Raw genomic sequence first — 24,136 nt, forward strand, 5'->3', positions numbered from 1 at the left:
AAAGATCGATTCCTGTTGAGGTTTTGTGTTAAGTGCTGAACTCAGGGAGTCAACACCCGTCAGAGAGTTAACACCCATCTGACAAGGACAAGCCTGAAGTCTGGTGCGCCATGTGCAGATTTCACAGAAGCCAAATGGCAGCGGCACAATCCCTGCTTGACTCTCACCAGTGACAACTGCTGGCCGCTGCGCATGTGCGCCAAGGCAAAGGGCCCGTCTGACACTCTCTCCTCTCTCCCTCTCTCTCTGCTGTCTCCTCTTTCTGCAGGTCAGCGTGGAGGTCTTGGTAGAATACCCTTTTTTTGTATTTGGACAAGGCTGGTCATCCTGCTGCCCCGAGAGAACCAGCCAGCTCTTTGATTTGCCATGCTCCAAACTCTCAGTGGGGGACGTCTGCATATCGCTTACGCTCAAGAACCTGAAGAACGGCTCTATTAAAAAGGGCCAGCCCGTGGACTCAGCTAGCATCTTGCTGAAGCATTCAAAGAATGACAGTCTAGCTGGAAGTAGACACAGGTATGCGGAGCAGGAAAATGGGATTAATCAGGGAAGTGCACAGATGTTAGCTGAGAATGGTGAACTGAAGTTTCCGGACAAAATAGGATTGCCTGCAGCACCTTTGCTCACCAAAACAGAACCCAGCAAGCCCCCGGCAACAAGGAAGAGAAGGTGGTCAGCCCCCGAATCGCGGAAACTAGAGAAATCAGAAGAGGAGCCACCTTTGACTCTTCCCAAGCCTTCTTTTATTCCTCAGGAGGTTAAGATTTGCATTGAAGGTCGATCCAATGTAGGAAAGTAAATGTTGTTTGGGGAAAGGAAATTAGGCTATCCCTTGTCATTTTTATCCAGATTACTGTACTGTAGACTAAATAACCCAGTATTTACATGTTATCATCTTATTTTAGGTTTATGTTATAACCTTGTTGTTATAGTTGCAGCTGGTATTATGCAGGAGACTGGTGCATATGTTTTTCCACAAGTGTTTGTCAGTGACTAGGTTTCCTGAGAGCTACAGAAGGGGCAGTATCTGCTTCACACACCCTTAGTGGAAATGAATGTGTTGTCATGGCTCCTGTTTTCTAACACCTCGTGTAGGACAGGGTCCAGCTGTGATTCTGTTGGGGTTTTTTTTGTTGTTGTTTTTTGTTTTGTTTTTTTTTCCCTTGTTTTGGTTCCTGTTCCAGTTTTTTGGGGGGGAGGTGCGGAGAAGGGAACTGTAGCAGAGGCGTGTGTCACGCGTGGTGTGCGTGTCATGTGTGCTGTGCATGTGTCACGCGTGGTGTGCGTGCTCAGCCTCAGGCAGCCCTGCAGCAGTGGGGGCTCGTGAGGAGGTTTTTCTCACCCCGGGTGAATGTGGAGGACACAGCCCCACAGATGTTACCAAAAAGGATCAGATGCTGTCTGACCTTGTCAACAATAAGCCAACTCTTACTCAAGATTCATAGTATATATATGTACACATATATGTGCATGTATATATATATATGTATATATATATATTTGTGTGTGTGTGTGTATCTGTACATATATATTTCCCCCATGGGGTCCGACTGCACTGATTTTTACTCGCGAAGCAACTGCCACACCAACATTTCCTTCTGCTTGCTCGTGCAGTTCGTTGCCAGAGGCCATGCACACACACACACACACACACGGGGTGGCTGTTCTGCACCATTCACCCTGCAGGGCTGCCTGGTGGCATGGCTGTGTGTGAGTGTGCGCAGGTGTGTGTGGGTGCAGGGAGCCTCAGGCTGGGCGATGTGCCCGGCTCAGGCTCGCTCCTGTTTCTGTGCAGTGTTAGACGCATCGGTCAGGTTATGCCATGGACATTTGCTTCCACGAGGGAGATGCATACTGCCCCTTTGAGATCACAGGCACACGTCGTTTGCAGTTAGGTTGCAGATCTCGGTCTTTAACTCTATAGTACTGTTTTTTGGTTCATGATTATGGACAACCGGTGCCACTTTTTTCAAGTTTCAGTGTGACACAGGAACCCGATGTTGAAGAGGAACGTAGAATGTCTTTAAGCACTTAAAATGCTGTTCACACTTTATGGCTGAGCATCCTGGTCCAACGCTCAGTGCGTACTGTATCTCACTTTGATCTGCTCGGAAGGCAGCAGCAGCAAACAAACGAATCTCTTCAACACTGTAACTACACGCGACTCTGAAAAGTTTTCTCACAGGCAAGGCGCTGAAAGTTTCCATGTGGTTTCAAAGGGATGAATGTGAATTATTGAACTAGTATGTGACAGTCATTGTCCACAAAGGACTACTTAATAGGAGGCACTTTTTAAACTTTAATGCTTGAGAATGAGTTAAAGGCGTATGCGAGCTGACAGATAATAAACAAATAAGAGAGAGGAGAAAGGAAAGAGAAAAAAAAAAATCTTTGTCCAGTGTTTTTGAAAAAGATGGACTTTAAAGAATCTTGCAATTTGCACATCTTGAGTTTATCATTTGTGTGGTATTCCTGCAGTTTTTACCTAATAATGTTGTGGGGTGGGGGGGAGGGTGTCTGAAAGAGCATAAACAAATGTAGCAATGACTCACTAACCTGCCTGGCTCTAGGCCGTTTCATAGGGTTTCGTTCCTTTCCCAGTCCATTTTGGTCTCCGCCATATCTGCCACACAGAACCAGGTCCTACCGGGACAGCTCTGAGAATTTGTCTTCAGACTTGCTGAGAGGTTTCCATGAGAAACATTTCTATACGTAAGCAAGGCGTTTGTTTGTTGTTTTTATATATATATATATAAAAAAAAAAAACAAGCCGAATGTTATTTTTCCTCTTACGATCTTTTGTTCTTTTCATTGCCTCATTTCCCATTCGGACGACTAGATTCAGGAGTTTGGTACAGAAGGAGCTGCTCAGCTCCCCGTTAGGGCTGCACAGCCAGCCGCTCACACGAGATGCTTGGCGCCTGGGGCCAACGGAGGGAGGACCCCACTGCTTCCTGTGGGGTCTGGCTTGGGCCCTGCAAGGTTGAGCATTCACATCATTTCTTCAGTTGGTGAGTTCCCGCCTTCAGGTAGTTTTAAAGAAGCCGTACTGATGGGGAGGAAAGGAAATCAAAGTTCTGGATATTAGAAATACAGTATCTAAAGCAAACGAGCCTATTTAAAATCTCGTTTTCCCTCTCCCCTAAAATGCAATGCTTTTATTTAAGAAAAGAAAGATTAACCCCAAACCCCAGCTTCGACTCTGTTATGTGTTACTTGAAATTTAGCTCACACCAGAACTCATTGTTTTTATACCATATTCTGGGGTGCACCAAAAAGTTGAAATATGTTTAAAATAGCTTGAAACTATTCTTGAATTTCCTTGAATTTTATTAACCTCTCAGCGGGCTACAAACAGCTGAGCGGGTTTCTTCTCACAGTCACGCAGCTTAGGTAGTGCTTCTTAGTAATATTTCTGCTCAGAGAAGTTGCTTAATCTTCCATATACTCTGCTCAGGGCACTTGCAATTTATTGTTTCGTTTCGTTTCCTGTTTCGTTTTTGAGCTTCGATGGTAAAGGAATAGAAAGAATCGCAGATGTTACTTGGCATCCGTACCACTATTTCTGTCATTCACACGTACTGGGAAAAAATCTCCACGAGAACCACGCGCATTCACGATTGTGGTCGATGAGGAAGCGGGGGCTATTGAACTGACTGGATCTATTCAACTAACACTAAAAAAAAAACCAGAAAACTAATAAAAAAAAATGAAGTTTGGAGCAATAGGAATGTATTAGTTCTGTGCTTGTATTTCAGACTGAGGAATTCTGAAATAACTGGTTCTTTCCAAACAGCTGTCCCTTTCCGTGCTTTGGCTTTTGTAGGATGTGCAATACTTTACGTGCCAACGTAGACTCACCTGTGTGGTGTTAGCTAGATCTCATACCCTCTTCTGGTTTCCCCTTTCTGTTCTCTTGAATAGTTCCTTCCTTCCTTCCTTCTTTTCCTGCTAATAACTCCCTCCCCCTAGAAAGCAGCGAATCGAGGGCCGGGTGTCCCTGCACCCAGGGCTCACCGACCCCTTTTGTGTTCAGTGTGCGTGGAGTGAATCACGGGCCTGCCGCAGCCCCGTGTGTTTGAAATGCATGCCTCTGGCCTCCGCAGTGTAACGGGGAAAAAAAAAAAGATCCAGGAAGAAAAGCTGAACCCAAGCTCACCCCACAACCACCGAGAGAGGAGTTTGGGGGTTGTTATTTTTTGGGGGGGCGGGGAGGGGAGGGGAAGGGGGATTTTGCGCACATGAGACCCTGCTCCCAGCTGTGGGGTGCCTCTGGCTCCGGCCTCGCGCCCGCGGCACGGGCTGCAGTGGTTGTCTTTTTCTTTGGGTCTCTTTTTTCTTTTCTTCTCCTCCTTTTTGTAGCAGGCCTGTTTAGTTTACAATGAAATGCATACAATCACCGAGAAATTAGTCAGGGCAAAGAAAATAAAACGAGAACCTCTTTATAGGGATTTCTAAAAATATCTATCTGTCTATCTATCTATCTATCTATCTAATCTATCTATATATCTCTATATATAAAACGACTGTTCCTTATAGTGTTTAACTTAGGCATTGTTTCAGTTTGTCTGGGCCACATCGCGGGGAATTTGAGTTTGATGTCACTTACCTCAAGTCCTACAGCTGAAGCCCGAATTGGCCTTGCTGTTGACCTGCTTCACAGTTTTGTATGTCGCTGTTGGGATTTTTCCCCCGACGAACCCGACGTCGGGACGGGGACGCTCCTCTGACTCCTTCAGGTCCCTCGCCCCGCTGCCGCGTTCTTCGGCCGCTGTTTGTCATTTTCTCAGCGCTGGGGAAGTGACATCACTGCTCTCGTTTCCCTCAATCAAGGAACATTTAGAAATTTTTCACACCTTTTACTCAGGGATGGGGCTGGCATATGTGTGGTACACTGATGTGACCAGAAGCAGCACTTTTACTGCTCTGGAGTAGGGACGTTCAACGTCACCGACGAGTTTGGATTTCCCGCATCTCATGACTTTGACTTTGTAGATATCGCAATACAAAAGCAGCAGGCTCAGCGCGAACTGTCGCTGTTGGTTATCATGAAAATTCACTCCGTGCAGAGATTTGTTTCACTTTAAGCGTGTTGCCAATATTAAAACGGAAACGGCGAAATTCACTTCAGGCTTGATACTGCTAAAAACAAAAGCGAGGAGAGCGGATCCTCTCCGTTTTAAACACTAATAGTGTTACTTCAGAGAGGGGCTCTCGGCGCAGCGCCTGGGCCCTGGCCCTGCTGGCACTCAGACACACACTGACGGAGAGGTCAGCCCAGGGGCTCCATGCGGTGAAATGGGACATGCACTCGGACAGCTGGTTTACTTCTCTTCCCTCCCCGTCACCGCAGGTACCAGCAGAGCCTATCAGTGCTCTCTGGCCGGTGCTGATGTGAGAGCAGAGGGGTAAACATCTCCAGAGTGCAGTCAGCCATTTCCTTTCCTGGTTTACCCGCCTGGCCCCTCCGAAGTCCCAAAAATAAACAGAAAAATGAGGATCGGTCAGTGCAGATCTGCATACGCGTACCCACAGCCAGACAGAAGCGTTGGTTTGCACGTGAATCAATCCGTGTGAATTCCATAAGCCTACACGTCCACTTGCTTTCCTGTCCCAAGGACAGTTTGGTGTTTGTGTCAATAGGGAAATTCCAAACGAGTTGCACATCTCTACTCCAGAGTACAATTTCTTTTACATAGACGACCTCGCTTCAGATGTGTTACCTTTACTGATAGGATCTTTTCTTGTAGCACTATATCTTGTGGGAATATTTTTTGATGTAAACCTAATTTGAGAAGCTTATTAAAAATAGAAACTTTTTTTGAAGCACTCACATTGAGGAGTACAGGTAATGTTTTAAAAATTGCACAAAAGAAAAATGAATGTTGGAATGATTCATTCAGTGTTTGAAAAAGAGATGGCTCTGTTTGAACAGTGAGTTTCATACCTTGTTTGTAAAAAAAAAAAAAAAAAAAGTTTTTAAATACAAAAGCAGAGAAAGGTTGAAAGTTACATGTTTTTTGTATATAGAAATTGTCATGTCTAGATGATCTGATTTGTATTGGCTTTGGCCAGGAAGAATTATTACTTAAAAGGCTCTTAAAGAACAACTGTGCTTAATTTTCTGTTCGTACTACATGGGTCCCGTTTCTGGGGAGCGGAGTCGTGCTTCACACTGTTTATTCCTGTGCTGAAAACAAACCTTGGAGCAGCAGTTCTCGAGTGCGGCTGCCGGGCACTTCGGAGGGTGGCTCTGCTGTGGGATTTGGCTCGCGGTCCCTCCTGCCTGCACCGAGGGACAGGGCTGGTTTGGGGGAGGCCCGGCGATGCCCTCAGGATCCCGCCCGAAGCCTCTCGCTCCCGTTTTTTCCTCTCTCTGGGATGCTGTTCCACTTCTTTTCAGCACTTCCTGTTCCAGACGAAACCCAAAGAGTATAATCCTGAGCAAGAAGTGTTTATAACAAGGGATCCTAGCCCAGTACCAGCAGCAGGGCTGCGCCCAAGGCCACGTGGCCTTCGGGCCCCTTCCACTGCCCCCTCTCCCCGCTGCCGGGAGCAGACACACCAGACAGGTTTCCAGTGATGATCTCGGTTGCTTAAGAGACCGGTGTTTGTTTTCCAGAAGCCCAAAGGAGAGAATCCTGGAGCCATTTTTGAGGAGAGGGTCTCTTTCTAGTCCAAAGATTGAGCTGGGCAGCTGGCGGCCGGCGGTGGGGCGACGTCCCAGAGCGCTCCCATCCCCTGCAAGGCGGTGACCGCTGTGCCCAGGTGTCCCCGAACCAGGAGGAACGGCCCCAGTTGCGTTACAATGAAGTGCATTCAGCCAATAGGTAGTATTTATACAATAACAGTCTCTAAGGTTTCTGTAGTTTTGTTGTTTTTTTTTCTTGTCGTTATCTGAAAGGACTCAAGTCTTCCACTGAGGATTTTACGGAGGCTTCACCAAGGTTGTTTTTTTTTTCGTTTGCTTCTGTTTCGAGCGGTCAAAGCTCCTGCACCCTTCCCCTCGCCCATGCAGTAGGCATGCATTGGAAGCGCTGTGTGCAGCAGGCGTTAAGTCACGCGTTGAGCTGTCATTGCTGTACTGCTGGATTGCTGACGTGCAAAAACCCCAGGGCCGGACCCACGGCCTCGCGATGTCAGCCGAGGCGGGGATCCCCCGGGGCTTTGCTGTAAGAGCCGAGGACCCATTGCTCTCCCTATAAAAGCGGTCTGCAGAACTGTCTGAGCCGGCGGGTCGGTCTGGGAGCCGAGCGTGAGCGTGGGCTGGGGGCGGCTGCAGGTGGCTACATTGGCATCTCTGCCTGGCCGTTGGGCCGGCCTCTTCGCAAAGTTACTAATCTGTTAGGGCGTACATACAACCTCTCACGACAGTCAGCTAATGTTGAAACTCACTAATGTTATCTATTTGCTCTTTTTTTTTTTTTTTTTTTTTTGGAATAATATATTAACTTGTTGAACACTGTTCTTTTTGCAGTGTTAAAAAGAAGGGGGGGTGGGGGCAGGGTTACAGGCAGGGGTTTCCCAACCTTTTTCAGTTCGGGTGAGCTACTGAAAACCGTTTTGTACTAGCTATGTCACCGTGCTGGCAGCCTGGGGGCTGGGGCCGGCTGCAAAGGCGCTCGGCCAGGGGCCTTGCCGGGTGAGGGTCTGCCATTCTTCAGCATTTCTGAGGTCCTTTGTTTTTGTTCGTTTGGTTTTTTTCTTCTCATTTGGTATTACTCATGAGGGTTGTTGCAAATCACACTTCCAGCGTAGTTCCTAGCGTAGGCCCAGTAAAAGGGACATCGCAGCTTTGTGGTGGGGAGAAATCGAGCTGACATGGCCAGTACAAAGGAGAAATAGGGAGGGAATAACGTTTTGCACCTTATTGAAAAGAGGAGAAGATTTTAAGTGCATACAGACATAGTTAAGAGCTTTTATTGTGACAGGAGAACTTTTTTCCATATGCGTGCATACTCTCTGTAATTCCAGTGTAAAATATTGTACTTGCACTAGCTTTTTTAAAACAAATATTAAAAAAAAAATGGAAGAATTCATATTCTATTTTCTAATGGTGGTGTGTCTATTTGTAGGATACACTCGCGTCTGTTTATTGAATTTTATGGTCCCTTTCTTTGATGGTGCTTGCAGGTTTTCTAGGTAGAAATTATTTCATTATTATAATAAAACAATGTTTGATTCAAAATTTGAACAAAATTGTTTTAAATAAATTGTCTGTATACCAGTACAAGTTTATTGTTTCAGTATACTCGTACTAATAAAATAACAGTGCCAATTGCAAACGCGTGCTTCGTCTTTATGAGCAGCAGCTGAATGTGGCATCGCACTCCTCTGAAAGCCCTCTGCCCCGTTTCCTCTCCCCCCACCAGGAATGCACCGCGCACGGCATAAAACCGTCTCAGACTTTCGGAGTGAAGCTCTTTATTGCATAACAAAACCTGCCACGACAGTTTCCAGAGGCGGTACTTGACTGTGCCCCTGGCGCTGCAGGCATCGCGGGCACGGCCTGGCTGCAGGGAGGGCAGATGTGCCATCAGCATCTCAGCAGTGCGGCGTGGGCCGGGGAAATGGCTAAGGCCGAGCAACTCTGCGTGGCTGATCACATAGAAGCTTTTTACAGCTGCCGCAGGCAACACCGAAGAGTTCTAGACTATTTATTTACGTGTGAGAACTTCAACAACAGTACACAAAGAGTCAATGCTAGAGAGGGCATCTGAAAGACCCCAAATGAAGCAAAGGGAGTGCTTGGTTCAGAAAAGGCTTTGACTCTCAAAGTGACCAGGTCTGAAAAATCCCATCCCAGCACACTGAGGTCTGGCTAATTGCTGCCCTGGTTCTTGCTCTCCCACAGTCCCTTCTGCCTGGCAATTGACTGGCAGAAAGGAAGATGCAGTCACACTTGCATGAGAAACGCTCCTCCAAAAGTAAGCAGAGGCTCCTCCTGCCCAACTCCTCACACTTGCAGGGTCCCCCACATCCTACATTCAACTCCACGTCCTGAGGAGAGAAGATGCACAGAAGAGCATGGCCCAAGAGGGAGCCAAGTGCCTACTGAGCGCACGCACTCATTTCTTTCAGAAACAAGAGCCCACGTGGCTTGCTCTGCATCTGGCAGAATACTGCCAGCCTTGTCTGAATAGTGTAACGTGGCCTTTTTCATCTCTGTTTACAAATTTTGGTGTACCCAATTCAATCACTGTGGAGCCAGTGGAGCCACACCTCAGCACTGCTCGTGTGTGCTCAGCTTAGCAATTCTCTGGCTGGGGAAAGCAGGTGTGACTTGGCCTACAGTGCTGCTCATCTCCCATGTTCCTCTAGTGGGGAGACAGCATGGGGCTGATGTGGCAGGGTTAAAGAAGACCAGGTCAAGCAGAATCACCCAACAGTAAGCACTTAAAAAATGGTACAGATGTTCCACAGAAGGGCAACAAGTAACAGAAAACCAGGTAAAATGTGCAGGTGAGGTAGATCTGCAAATGGCACATGGCATTTTGTGGTCTCGGCCTGGACCATCCCACCAGGCACAGCACAGCCCAGTTCCTTGCCAAAGTAGCTGTGGGTTTGTGCAGGGCACAGTACCTGGGGCTGCGAGAATACAAGGGCAAATGAGGAGGCACAGGGCTGGGTGCTAAATGAGGGCTCCACCTTGTCTTCGTTCCATATGCAGGGTGGGCTGATTTGGGGGAGCACAGCCTCTGAACAAAAGCAATATATACTTTGTAATATGTACTTCTGGGGGAGATACAGCCATGCCACAGGTTCAGCTTTTCTGCAGCTGATCCTCCCTCCTGCTCTCTCTGGAGACAGGAGAAAATGAACAGGAACTGCTTCTCAAAATGATGGCAACAGCTGCTATTCAGAAAACCAAATACCTTAAGTCCATGCTTTACCAGTCCTCACTCATACTGTCAGTGTTACTGGAGAACTGGGAACACCTCTTAATACCAATCTACTCTCACCTTTTCCTATGGGCACTGGTCAGAGAAAGGTGCATGTGGCTGTGCTAAGCACACAGCCTGCCCAGGGAGCAGCCCCCCATTACCCCAGCACTGGTCCTTTGGAAAAAGAAACTGTTTGACAGAGATGTCACAAAGCTGCTCTGTTCAGTGCTCTGATCTTTTTAGAAAAATGTTTACAAATATATATCCTTTGTGTCTATGTATTTCTCAACTTTCATTTAGAAATGTAGCTAAAAAAAAGTAGAAAAGCAATAGTGAGTGTAGGCATGAGACCAGCACACTGCTGCATGTCCCACGTATGAAGGCACGAGTGCAGAGACACATCTGTGGGCAGGCCTGCAGCCTGACGTGGTCTAATCCTGCTCCTCACAGGGGTGTTCATTTGCCTTTACACCCTACACTTCACATCATGTACATAAAGGAATGGTGACCTCCTACAGTTGTACTGATGCACAGAGAGTAACGCTGCCTGTACTCCAGGCTTAGTGAGAGTAAGAGCAGGATCTGTGATAAAGAAATTGGGCATCTTTTAAACAGGACGCCGTCAGGCTTGAGGGAGCAGAGATCAAACCCTTTACCATAGGGTCTGCATCTCTTCTACATTCAGATTCCTGTACGAGATCCAGCAGGAAAGATGGTTCTCAAACTCAGCATGGGTGTAACCTGTGCTCACACGAAGGCCCTTATTCATCTCCAAAATAAATGAAAGGGTCATATCACAATTAAGAGTTAGTCCTACATGTTTAATGGAAGACGTTTAAAATAGACCTTTTAGAAGACCTACTGAGCCTTTCCTAATGTGCACAACAGACTTAAAACTCACTGGGCATCAGTTTGTGGCCTAGATATGCTCTCACAATGGCCAGTGGTACCAATACTCGTGCACGGCTTTTTGAGAAGTCCCTCAAATGAGCCAAATTCTGGAGATTCTCTTTGCTATTCCTCTTCCTACAGATCACTCATTTGCTTTTCAAAGGAAGCCTGCCTCTTTCCACAGATACTTGCAGGAGGGAAAAGTAAGGCTCTGAAGTACTGAGGTAACAACAGCTGCATTATGATCTCAGCAGCACTTCAAAGTAAGTGGCCAAGCATTATTAATTCATTGCTGTTCACTTTTACATCATTTATCGTAACAAGCTACTGTGGCATTCATGTGGATGCAATGTGTATGTCCAAAGAAATTTCACTGTGATTTATCAATTAATTAGTGGGCCATAAAGTGTTATCCAGAGCCTTAAACATTCATTACTGCCTTTAGAACAAATGCTTTAATTCAGTCTTGGCCTACCAGTGTCCTGCAATCAGGCACCTCTGCTGAAAGCTCCTTTTTGCTTTTCACATTGTCAAGGATTGCAAAGGAGTGGTACCAAGTAGCTAAGAGTGAATTTGATTCCTCCATTGGACCTCGTTCACCTGGCCACAGGCAATGCATGCACAACATTTTCACATCTCTGCTAAACGGACATGAGTGCAGAAAACTTAAATGGGAGCAGGGAGGGCTGTGGAGAAACCTCCCCTCGGTGAGTTTACTGTTGCTGAGTTTCTATGTCTTAAAAATCTGATCACAGAGCACAGGGGAAAGCAGCAACCCACACAACACAATTACTGCATGCACGTAAAGCAGGCAAGCTCTGAGATGTTCTCTCCTGAATGATCTCCACAGACAGGGGCAGGCAAGACAGCATGGGGTTGCTACACTCAGTGCCAGCTTCTCTGCAGAGGCTGGTCCATGGAGAGGGTTCAGTAAAAATGGCAGTAAAAATGGCCCTGTGAACAGAGAGTGAAAGAGATCTGGCATTTTTATCATCACAGCAAGAAGCCAACGGTAGCCAAGCCTCACCCACCTCTGACATCCTGCAGGCTGGCAGCCTTGCCACAAGCATCCAACATTCTGCCAGAGGAAAGGTGAAGACAATTTGATTTTTGATTTCTCCACTCAATTCCTTGTAGCTTTTTCTCTGGAGAGTGCACTGTCAGAAGCAATGGTAGCTGACAGGTCAGTCTTAACAGAGGGAATATGCTTATGTGTGCAGGTGCAACAGCCATGTCTGTACAAGCCAATTCCTTGCTAACTGAGGTTTCAGCGACTATTTATCAGAGGAGAAAGAACAGACGAAGAAATGTTGATTAAAAAATAAATCAGGCACAGTAAAAGATGAGGCTATTGCATTTTGAACCAATGGCACTGTGTTAACAGTACAGCCTTCCCCTTCCAAATCCAAGCCACCAAAGGCTATGAGACTGCCGTTCATAGAGAGAGGAGTTTGCCACTAACGCAATGTGGAGGAGAAATCAAAACAGACCAGCAACCTTTCCTGCTCTTCTCCTCCCATCTCTCTCCAGTCCCCCCGTCCTGGGCTATGAGAAGACCTGGCTGTGCTGCTGGGTGACCCGGATGAATGTTGTTCTCCTGCTCAGTTCCTTGAGTTTGGCAGCTCCCACGTAGGTGCAGGTGGAGCGCAGCCCTCCAAGGATGTCCAGGATGGTGAGTTCCACATCTCCTTTGTACGGTACCTCCACAGTTCTGCCCTCTGAAGCCCTGGAGAAGAGATTGGTTACTGCATTTATGGGTAGAGGCAAAACAAACAGTGTGTTTACTGAAGCAACGTGTGGTACAGTTCACTGTTATTCCCTCAGCTTTATTGCTTGTTGTTCCTTGATGCTCTCAAGCACTGAAATGTTTCAACTCCAGTCACCAATACTATGAACCAGAAGAGGACACATCTTGAGTATGTTTCAATATCCCTTATCGGTCCTTACAGATCTGCCCTCCCTCCGCTCCATCATGCACTATCTCCAAGTGAAGCTTCCAGAATACTGAAAGACAAATTTGACCTTGGCAGTGTCAAGCTTTAAAGGAACAGCTAGGCTTAGGCCCCGTGTGAAAACGTGGGAGCTGAGTCTCAGCAGGTTCTGGGCAGCAGAACTCTGCAGGGCTCTCTCCCACGCCATTGATCAGACACAGAAATGTTCTGGCTGCCTCCTACTGGCCCGGTTCCCCAGGCCCAACACAGATATAGTGGGAAACCTGTTACAGAAAGCTGCAGCACAGCTGACCCCAGAAGCAAAGAAGTGAGCTAGCACATCTCAGAGGCAGACAAAAAGGATAGCAAAGAACAAAAGCACTGTGAACGCTATCAAGTATGGGCACATGCCAACACAGGTTTGCACTGTCCCCAAGAGCACATCTGAAGATAAGAGATTCCAAGCAAATAACTTTCATCTCTTCCCCCTCAGCTTTCCCACGCACAGCAATTCCTCCTGCAGTGGAGTTCCCCCATCACAAGCTGATCTTTAGACCAAGCTTGTGCTGCACCAAACTGTCTGAGTTGGAGAAGGCAGCCTTGGGAAGGAGTCTAATGGCTGACAACAGCTGGCAAACTTTACTTTGGACTGAAATCCTTATCCTTGTGTTTCCTTCCTCAGAAACGGCTGAGATTTCTGTATGTCATGCAGATAGAGATAGAGGATTGACAGCTGAGGACTCAGCTTTAAATGCTTTTTGGATGGCACTTCAGTATTATTAGAGTTTGAAATGCGGAGGGGAAGAGGGGATTGCTGCTCTTCTCTCCTACAAGAGAGTTTGAAATGATGGCTAGGATCTGTCATTCTTGTAAATGTGGCTTTATTTACTTTTCCCTTAAACAAGCTGTCTTGGGGATAGTGCTTGAAAGAAAGGGCATGCCTGTTTGGAGGCTCCATTTGCAAATCATTAACAGCACCAGCAGCTATGTAGAGGTACTTGAGTGTGAGCCTGGCTATATTTCATTCTGTTAGTTTAAATGTGAGGTCAAAGCCCTAGGGAGACAATAAAGGAGAAGTGTTAATATGCCATGTGAATAAGGAACCATGATTAATCTCCTTGCATCTGATGAGTAATTGACTCTTTCTTGCAAGAAACTCTTAAATAAACACTGTAATAAGTGGCCAGTGGAAAACGTATGTACTGCTGCTACCTAGCAGACTGCACTGGGGCTCAGTGGTGTGTTGGGACTCTGCTGCAGGAGTTGACCAGCTTTTATTTTTAGCCCTAGTGCCAGCAGCATGAGAAGGCTCAGCCCACAAAAGGACATAAAAGTGGCCTTGCTACAGTTTTGCAACTTGTTTTTTGACCATGCCTATGTCCTCCAGCCAGAGGCTTGAGCTTCAGCTCAGCCTCCTGGGAGTTTTCCATGAAACCACTGTGACTGCAGGCTGGGGACTTGAGGAAAACAGTGTGTATTTTATTTACTAGATCTTGCCATCTGAAAGAGCCCTACTGCTAGATGGGACAAAAAAATGCAGGTTTTTCTGCACTCATACATGACAGCCCATTCAGTGCATGCATGAGTGCCAATGAATTGATGCAAGAATCAGTTCAAGCATAAGCACCCAGTTAATTCAGGCATGGGTGTTGTGTGAAGCATTAGTTGCAGGGCTTGCTAAGCAGAGAGCTGTCTGGAAAATGAAGTACTTAGAGGCAGCCTCAGTCACAGTGGTTAAACAGACCTGCAGTAACAGGAGCGTTACTCTGAGGACTATGAGCACTTGGTGGTCCTTTTTTCAGAGCAAAATCACTGAGAGATGCCCATTCTGGCTTTGGAGATCAAACGATTATCGAAGTGGTGACTGCTAAAACCACAACCCAGAAGCTGCCATAGCTTGGCAGTGTTTCTAGTGCTCTGGTATCAGCTGAAACACAGTCAGAATATCAAGAGGTAACCTAGAGAAGACACATGTGAGATCAGCCCTAAGGAAAATGCTGAGAGTCCAATTTTATGCTCAGTCTTGAGGGAAAAAAAAGTGTCAAGAAGGGCTGAAAAGTCTCCCACTCTACATGTGACTTCCATATGCTTCTGAAGAAAAAGGACTATAAGATGGAATTGGGACAGAAATCTGTGGTCTTGAGGACAGTGCAAACCTATGCTCAGTAAATGTTATGCCTGTAGAGCAAGGGCCAAGAGACCTAAGCTCATTGGTGCATCATCTTACCATGATGCCCTAATTACACTTACCACTCCAATTACAGAGCTAGATGATGCTCTACAGCTATTGGTCTCATGACCCTACCGGTACCTTCAACACTGGTGTCAATGTTAGCTTGTATGATCTTAATTGTTTGCTTCTACGCTAAAGCACAGTGAATAACTTGAATTGCTGTTATGTTCTTAGCAATTTGTTTTGAAGGAACAGGACCTAATACTCAAGGGAAGCATTCAGATCGTAATGGTGTTAACACTGATAATCTGGCCATGGGCTTTGTAAAAGATATCTCTTCAAACTGTTGTGGCTGAGTTACGTGTTTTGCAGCAGCAAACCATGACATTTGTAGTGAATAGGTACTGAGATTGTTACATCAACCTCTAGTCTCATCCACAGGGATGAAGGGTGAAGCTTGTTGTTTGGGCTGTGTTACTGTTAACCCTAATCTCTAGTCTTGTTGGGGCAAGCTGTGGAGTTTATAACAGGCAACAGTTCAGACTTTGCTAACAAATCCTGCCACCTGGAGAGTGGCTGGAATTTTACTAAGTGTATGTCTATGTTGCTGCAATATTCACGTCTGTAGCCTGGCCAGAGGTGTGAAGTCTGATGGATACAGAACCAAACCGACACCAACTCCTGTAACATGATTCCCAGGACAGTGATATTTTACAAAGTGCACTGTTACAGTATTAATTTCTGCTTTCTGGTGCTAACAGAGGAAGAGTGGAGTTTAAAACTGATGTATATTAAGATTGTGATGATGCTGAACGCGTTCATAATGGAGCTGGGGGAGCACACCACATCTCTGCTCAAGTGCCTTTAAGAAGAGCCAGCAGCCTCTAGAAGATGTGCCTGGATGCATCTGAGAAGATACACAGCTGGAGGTGCACACTTGGAGGGAGGTGTTCCATGTCAAAGGGGTCCCAAAAGGACAGACTTAGGTGTTGGCTTAATTACCCAAATCACTGATTAGAATTTTGTGTTTGTTGGCAATTAGTCAAACTAAGTAAAAGTTTCCCTAGTTGAGACTTTTTGTCTCAGCATGGACTGCCCATGCACATGGATTGCGAGGTGTGCCACAGGACCTGGAACACTTGGCAGAGGGCTCCATAAGCATGTCAGCAGGAGCTGCTGAGGGATCTGCAGCTCTGACACTTCTCTTGGAGCTATGACTGAAACAAACCCTTTCTCAAAAAAGAAAGGTGAAGAAGGAGCAATTGGGTCTCCCAGCAGCTGGGAATGGATGTGCCCAGACACTTCTGGCAGACTCTGTGTCTCTTGCCACTGAACAGCAAACAGAAAGGGAGAACAACTTCCTTTAGACATTTTGCATGGGTCTCATCTGTGGTACGTGCCCTCACTCCCAGTCAGCACAAGATTGCTGCAGGCATGGATGGATGAGCACCACAGATGGGGATCCTGGCAGGAAGGGTGTGATGGAGTGATGGTGTTCTGTCAGTCTGGCAAAACATGGACCACGGCAAAGGGGTCAGACTGCCCTGGCAGAAGGCAGCCTCACAAGTGGAGCATTTAAGAGATGGCAGCAACTGGGGGGCAGGTCTTTCAGGCTGTCATTTGAGATACAGATGGTAGCAGCCAAAAAGAAAGTAGCAGCCAGATACTGATGCTATTCTGTCTCTGTGGCCCAAATTCCACCCCTAGTTAGTTTAACTGCCAAAGCTAGCTCAGTAGCAGCTGTGAATTGCTGAGTGACCACAGCAGGGCTGCAGTGTTCACACAAGATCTTAGAAGGGTTAACAAAAGCAAATTGGCTCTAACTGAACAATACCCTGGTCTCCATCCTTACTTGCCTTATTTTCTCTCTCCCTAAAAAAAGAATCTTAATAGGTGTGCCTTTCAGAAATTCCCAGCTCTGATCCATGCCTTGTGAAAGGAGGTAAAAATGTAAAAATAAACCAATAACTAAATGGCTGACAGGTAATGAAACAAGGTCCAAAGAATTCACTCAAATTGAATGTGCTAAACCTGACACAGTCATTACAAAACAATTACGCACATGACTTTATTCTCACTACAGCTACCTCACCTTACCCATCAATTTTAATTTCTCTGTTTACTGGAGGTTCAGGTTCTCCAGCCAGAATGTGTAATATTCAGAAGTTGAAGTTCAGCGACAAGCAGTCTGATTCTGCAGGGGGCTGTGCACGACGAGTTCTGCACTGCTTGAATAAAACATTGAGTGCTTAGGTTCTTCTGAAGACAAAACAACTTATTTGGGTCACTGATAGGGATTTATAGCTGGGCTTTTAAAACCTGCATAAAGAAGTCCCACTGACTTGATAGGTTTGAGGTATCCAGCATTTAAAATGCTGAGTTAGAACCCTTTTGCTTCAAGTTTGCCATGACCTAAACTAGTAAGCAATTCAACTTTCAGTAAGTTTTTCTACAAAAGTAATTGAAAGAAAACCCTAGCTGTATTTCTGATCATCCCATCCACGCCCAGTGCATTTGCTGTACTGGATAACTATAAAAATAGTTGATATTTTTAATCTACAGTGACATTCATCATGCTGGGTTGGGCCACGCAAGACCAAGACTAAGGCTGGTATGGATAGCCAGCTTCACTTTGTGGCTGCAGCATCAACAAGATGAGAACATCTCCTTACAGTTAACAGCTGAGGCTTCATGCTTCATCCTACCATTTTGTAAAGTTCTGGATGTACTGCTGCACATTTTTATGGTGCATTTCAACTCTTGACAAGTGTAAGACAAACTACACGAGCTAATGTTGGGGTGGGAGATGGAAGGTGAGATCAGATACGCTCTCTAGCTGGTGCTATGTCTGATACGTGCCTCCTTTGTCATGCAAATAGAATCAGAGAATCATAGAATGGCTTGGGTTGGAAGGGACCTCAAGGATCATCAAGCTCCAACCCCACATTCGTGTCAAAGCATGAATTCTGTTTTGTTTTGTCAATATCAATCTGCTTTTCATTCCGCACTGTCACCTTTACGGTGTTGCAACTCTTGCCCTGGTAGCAGATGAACACAACAGGGAAAAAAGTATGCCAGGAGAGTTGTGTAGCAGACAGGGCCAATAAGACTCATCCATCTTAGATGCCTGGAACAGTAGGAAAAATCACTGGCTTTGAGATCCTAATTAACAGCACTCTATCAGATAGGACCAGAGTCTAAATCTACACCAGTGGAGGAGATTTCAAAGTGACACCTTCAATCAGTCAGCACATCATGTAAGACAGTATGCAAGACTCTCTAACACAGTATGCAACAACGATGTTGTCTCAGGCAGTGGCAATACCTGCCATTAAGGGAAAACATATGAGGAAGTTTTCTGGAGTCACCTGCTTTTTCAGAAAGTAAAAATTCTCAGCAGCTTCAGGAGTAAAGTAGCAATGGACAAGATTCCTTTGCAAAGCCTGTCTGCCTTCCCTTCCCCAAGGATTCTCTCTGAGCATTTTATCTGACAATCCAAGCTCCCACAAGCTGTATGATTTTTGGAAACGGATAATGGGCTACAAAGCCAGCTGTGAGTACAGTGGCTACAGCCTGTGACTGGGAGGGCTTTGATGGGCTTGGGCTCTTGGTACTGTTATAGCTGTTACACAGCACCAAACTGGGGCTAATCCCAGCTGAGCTTCACTGATTCACCAGGCACCCACTTTTTGCAAGCAGAAAGAAGCATATGGGCCAGCTGGGAATCCATACACCAACAGGACACACAATCTGGTTAAGGAGAGAGCCAGAAACCACAGCTTGGTGTGCAATGTGCCCACATGTAATTCACACACATCTTGAGAGACCCAAAGGTCACAACAGTGATGAATGGCTTCCCCAGTTTGAAAGTACACTGAACTGGCTGCAACTGAGTGAAAAGGGTTGCTCTCAGCTAGCCACCCCCAGCTCCTTCTCCCTGTCTCCTCTTTGATGTCATCCCTCCCAGAGATCAGATGCTGCGTTGCTAATGGATTCCTGAACAGGAACAGAAACACAGACCTGTTTGCAACACATGGCTTTTGCAGAATTCACTTTCAAAAGTTACGTATTTGCAATTGCTAGAGAAATTCTTACCTGTATTCAGCAACACCTCCTGCATGCTTCTTCATGGCTGTATCAGAGCTCATCCCATAGAAGAGTTTCACCTTCTTGCCATTCTTTTCTATAATCTCTCCAGCACACTGATCGTGGCCTGCAAACATCCCTCCAAGCATGACAAAATCAGCACCGGCTCCTGTGATCAGCAGAGTGATATGTAAGTAAGAAGGGAATGGAGAGAGGGTGAAAGACAAAGCAAGAACACAGTAGTATCCAAAAACAACTGACAGTCTTACACAGATGGGTACAAACGGTCTTCTTTGTAATACATGTAGTAAACTAGAAGAAATGCTTTACTGAAGAGTTGAAACACTGAATTCTACTTCTCTGATATTTTAAATGGAAAGAATCATTTCCTTTATGGGGCCAAAGGTGTAAGATTATTCCACTCCACCCCACACTCTTTATCTTCAAATTGTTTTAATCCCTTAGCTCACAGAAGTATCTGAGCACATCTCCTTAGCAGCTACTATATTGACTGCAGTACTCAGAAGCCCTAATAACAGGGTGGAACCTGTTCCTCTCTGTGCTATACAAAGAAGAGGACAGCTCCTGCTTGAAAGCCTTTGAAGCATAAAGGCTGTGAATGGGAATGTATCGTCGAGGAAGGCATACCCATGAATGTCCTACTCCCAACACTGACATGAAACACTCACATTTTGTAATGAAATGATGGACTTTTTCAAGCCATCAGCTCTACTTGTCCAGTGCAGCACAGGGTGGGGATCAAGATGGGTCTGCATTTGTTTCCTGTTAGGTTGTGTAACACCTGGCATGCAGCACAGAATAGGCTTGCTGGTAGCTACAACTCCTAAATAATACAATTATTCAAGTGCTGAGTGACAACACTGAATACCCAATCACACCTGCTCAGTCTGCGCATCTTCCCAGGCTTTGCAAATCATGAAATCAGTCCCCTGAGAGTAAAATGAGCATTTTCAGAATTACTGTTAGTTTTCCAAGACTGTGATTGCAATTTCCAATATTTCCAGCTGTACTGGAACTATTCCACCAGCAGCTACTCCTATGACATTTTGTCTTGTTTGGAGAAGTTTGGCTTTAACTCTTTTATGAGGCTGTGGTGACCTATCCATGAAACTCTCTGCTTCATCCATATGCATGTTGCAGAACAGACCTCCTCTCTGCTCAGCTTCTTCCTAGAATTTGCAAAAGAACAGGGATATAATCCTCACTTCCTAGAAAGCAGTTGAGCCTGAATTAGCCCCACCCAGTCACAAACATGTCCAGAGACACTAGGGAGATCCTAGGCTAGGTAAGTCTGGAACTTAGGATTTGGTCTGATATGCCACAATCCAAATCTGAAAAGTAAGCGAGATGATTATCAAATCTACTCAGCTTCTGCCATCTGTTTAAAAGCTCAGTACATAAACCTGAATTTGGGAGTATTTTGATCTTAGAATAAATGAGAACTGCGGAGTGTGCTTCAGTTTATATAAGCCAGTTCCCTCCCACCTCCCTTTCACTAAAGAGCAGACCTATCAACAATGGCTGTGAGCACAGCAACCAGCTGCTCTGCTGACCTCATCTCCTTTTGCCTGGTTGTTGTTTGAAAGGAACAATATGTCCCTAGTAAAGAGATATTAAAAATGAGGCTTGTGCCAAAGTGCTAAGCATATCACAAGCAAAGTTTATAGGCAGGCACACGTTTCGGCATCCTATCGTGCCAGCTTCCTGAGTTCTCTTGTTGCAGATGGCCAAGTTTTAAAGCCTCAGTTTGACTCACACCTGATCCTACTATTAACTCACCAAAAACAATGGGAATGCTTATCCTTTAAGATAATTGTCAATTACGGGCAGGGAGCTCCTGCTGCTACCTGACACACTCCTGTTCCACCTTTGCAAAAAAAAGTACTCTGGGAAATCTAGTTGATGTCTCCTTCAAGAACGGAAGATAACAACATGATGAAGGGGGAAAGGATTTAGAGTAAAGGTCCTTTCAAAAAGGGTTTTAAACAAATCAAAAGCCTGCCAAAGAGCACGAGACTCTGCCAATAGCACCCTCTGATCCCTATTTCATAGAATCATAGAACGATTTGGTTTGTAAGGGACCTTAAAGACCATCTAGTTCTGCACTGCTGCCATATGAAGGGACATCTTCCACCAGAACAGGTTGCCCAGAGCTCCGTCCAACCTGGCCCTGAATGTCTCCATAGATCATCCATAGCTTCTCCAGGCAGCCTCATCACCCTCATAGTGAAGAATTTCTTCCAAATATCTAATAAAAATCTACCCTCTTTTAACTTAAAACCATCACCTCTTGTCCTGTCACTGTACTCCCTGACAAAGAGTCCCTGCTCAGCTCTCTTGTTGCCCCTTTTGGTAAGGGAAGGGCCCAATGAGGTCTCCTCAGAGTCTTCTCCAAGGTGGACAACCCCAACTCCCTCAGCCTTTATCTTCACAGGAGAGGTGTTCCAGCTCTCTAACCATCCTTGTGGCCTTATTCTGGACGTGCTTCAACACCTCCACGTCCTTTTATGTTGGGGCCCCAGAGCTGAATGCAATACTGTAGGTGGGGCCTCACAAGAGTAGGACAGAGGGGGACAATCAACTCCCTCACCCTGCTGGCCAGGCTTCTTTTGATACAGCACAGGATAGGGTTGGCTTTCTGGGCTGGAAGCACACACTGCTGGCTCATGTTGAGTTTCTCATCAACCAACACTTCCAAGTCCTTCTCCACAAGGCCAATCTGAATTCATTTGCCATTCAGCCTGGGTTGGTAGGATTACCCCAACCCAGGTGCAGGACCTTGCACTTGGCCTTGTTGAATTTCATGACGTTTGCATGGGCCCAATTCCCTAACCTGTCAAGGTCCTGTGTGTCAACAGCACCACTCAGCCTGCTGTCATCAGCAAACCTGCTGAGGGTGCACTCAGTCCCACTCTCCATGTTACTGACAAACTTGTTACACAGCACTGGTCCCAGTACTGACACCTGAGGAATGCCACTCGTCACAGGTCCCGCTTGGACGCTGAGCCACTGACGGCAACTCTTTGAGTGTGACCATCCAGCCAATTCCTTATCCACTGAGTGGTCCATCTGTCCCACCCATGTTTCTTTGATTTAGAGCCAAGGATGTTATTCAGGACAGTGTCACATACTTTGCACACGTCCAAACAGATGAGGTCAGCTGCTCTTTCCTATCCACCAGCACTACAATTCCATCACAGAAAGCCACCAAATTTGTCAGGTGTGATTTGCCCTTAGTGAAGCCATCCTGGCTGTCACCACTCACATTTGTTCTCCCTGTGCCCTCAGCATAGTTTCCAGGCAGGTATGCCCCGTAATCTTCTGAGAACAGAGGTGAGACTGACCAGCAAGCAGTTCCACAGATTTTTTTTCCTTTTTTAAAAATGGGGGTTATATTTCTCCTTTTCTGGTCACTAGAAACTTCACTGGACCATCACAGCTCCTCATACCTGATGGATAGTGGCCTAGCAATTTAACAGTTTCTAGTTCTGTCTCTGACTGTGGGTCCTACAGCTTCCAATTAGTGCCCAAAAGACAAAATCTATGCTTTAGGATCACAGAATTCTGGTTCCTGCATACTTAAGTATCAACCTATTATTTTTCTTTTGACTGCACATTTTGGTAGGAAAGCAAATCTGTTTCAACTACAAGATTGAAGCTCCTCCAATTTGATTAGCTCTTTCAAACTACAACATAATTCATTTAGCCCTTCCAGAAGAGAGGAGCCATGTTACTACAGATACAGTGAAGAGTTCTGCCTTGCACACTGCAGCATTTTTAAACATTAGAATGAAACATGCTTACTCTGTAGCTCCAGGAATGACAAGCTCATATGCAATGTATTTTTCTCTCTAGAACTTTCTACCCTGCTTCAGCGTTGCAATAGTGTCTCAAAGTTTCAAGTCTGCTCCACTTCAGTCCCATTTAACATGTCACCAGAAGGTACCAGTTTTTAGCATTGTTTTTCCTTACTTAGATGTAATTTCCTTACCTATATGTGGTGTTGTTTCTGTTAGCATGGGTAACACTTTCAGTACACACCTGGCAGTCTTTCATTTTCAAGTACACACAGTATGACATTATTTTATGTACTGAAGGAATGGCAACACCTGACAACAATCCTCCAAATAGTACAGGATGTGATGGGGTACACTACATACAAGCAACTGAGTAGTTTGTCCAGAGTTTGCTAGACTTGGCCTGCTCCTGCACAGTGCCACTTCAACACACTGATGCTGGAGAGGACATCCCCCTTGAGCCCTACAGGGCTGATTTTGGTCAATCACATCCTGCAACACCTTCTCTTTTCACACAGCCACAGAAGATATGCTGAAGCCAACCTACTCTTTCAGCTCTCACACAGTTCTGCTGGAACTGGATGGAGTCCCTCAGATGGCTTTTGTATGCCTAATAATACAATAATTACTGATAACCAGATAAACTGTCCACAAATTCAGGTGGAGTCAGCCTAAATTTGTAGCATGGCCAGCCCTCCATGCAGATGCACCAGAGCTGGCCCTGGAAGCAACATTCACCTGTGCTCCAGATGAGGCAGCAAGCCTTTGCAACAGCAGGTATACAGACACAGCTTTTGAAAAGAAGAAAAAAAGCCAGCACGATCTGTCAGGTATATTTTGGAACCAGTGTAGGTTCCCAGTTGACTCTGCCATCTGATTTTTCCTTCCTTTTCACTCTCTGCTCACATATTCTTTCTCACCACTGCTGTAAGGAACAGAAATATTGCATTTAAGATGCTGGCAGAGGATTCAAAAGGCACATTCTGTTCCTGGTTGTTTCACAAAAAAATATGTGACCTCAGGCAACAGAACTTAGTATCTCTGTGCTTTGACTTTTCATCTATAAAAACAGGGACAGTAGTGCCTCCCTGGGGCATTCTGAGAAATGTATTCATGTTATCAGCCCTTCCAAGGGTGCAGTTATGTGAACCATATTAGAGACAAGGTTCTTTCATGCTTTCAAAATCTCTTCTCCCTCATCAACCATTTTCCATTATCATTTCCAATACTCAGATGGCAGTGTCATCTTCAGTTTCCCAAATCCATAAGCAGTTTCCATTCAGCAATTCCAGAATTCCAGCAGTCTTTCCCAAAGGCATCTGTCCCCTGCATTTTTGTCCCTTTTAGTGTTTC

At 45.7% G+C, this 24,136-nt stretch overlaps 2 protein-coding genes across 13 annotated transcripts in view; one reads left to right on the forward strand and one right to left on the reverse strand.

Annotated features, from left to right (window-relative positions):
• The window catches only part of ATXN1 (ataxin 1), a 270,887-nt gene extending 268,140 nt beyond the window's left edge, over window positions 1-2,747 (forward strand). For 11 of the 12 annotated variants that reach the window (XM_052697780.1, XM_052697772.1, XM_052697769.1 and 8 more), the window contains one exon: window positions 269-2,747. In XM_052697780.1, coding sequence (XP_052553740.1) covers window positions 269-799 — 531 coding nt within the window. In that variant the 3' untranslated portion in view covers window positions 800-2,747. The remainder of the gene's footprint in view (window positions 1-268) is intronic. The other variant, XR_008210032.1, reaches the window with a different exon arrangement.
• Window positions 2,748-8,760: 6,013 nt separating this feature from the next.
• Window positions 8,761-24,136, reverse strand: part of GMPR (guanosine monophosphate reductase) — a 38,254-nt gene continuing 22,878 nt past the window's right edge. The window contains exons 8-9 of the mRNA XM_052697827.1: window positions 18,975-19,134; window positions 8,761-12,501 (exon numbers count right to left, since the gene is read on the reverse strand). Of these exons, the coding sequence (XP_052553787.1) occupies window positions 12,321-12,501; window positions 18,975-19,134 (341 nt within the window). The 3' untranslated portion in view covers window positions 8,761-12,320. The remainder of the gene's footprint in view (window positions 12,502-18,974; window positions 19,135-24,136) is intronic.

The sequence above is a fragment of the Tympanuchus pallidicinctus genome, unplaced genomic scaffold (genome assembly GCF_026119805.1).
Source record: "Tympanuchus pallidicinctus isolate F22 unplaced genomic scaffold, pur_lepc_1.0 scaffold31, whole genome shotgun sequence".
NCBI classification, from domain to species: Eukaryota; Metazoa; Chordata; class Aves; order Galliformes; family Phasianidae; genus Tympanuchus; species Tympanuchus pallidicinctus.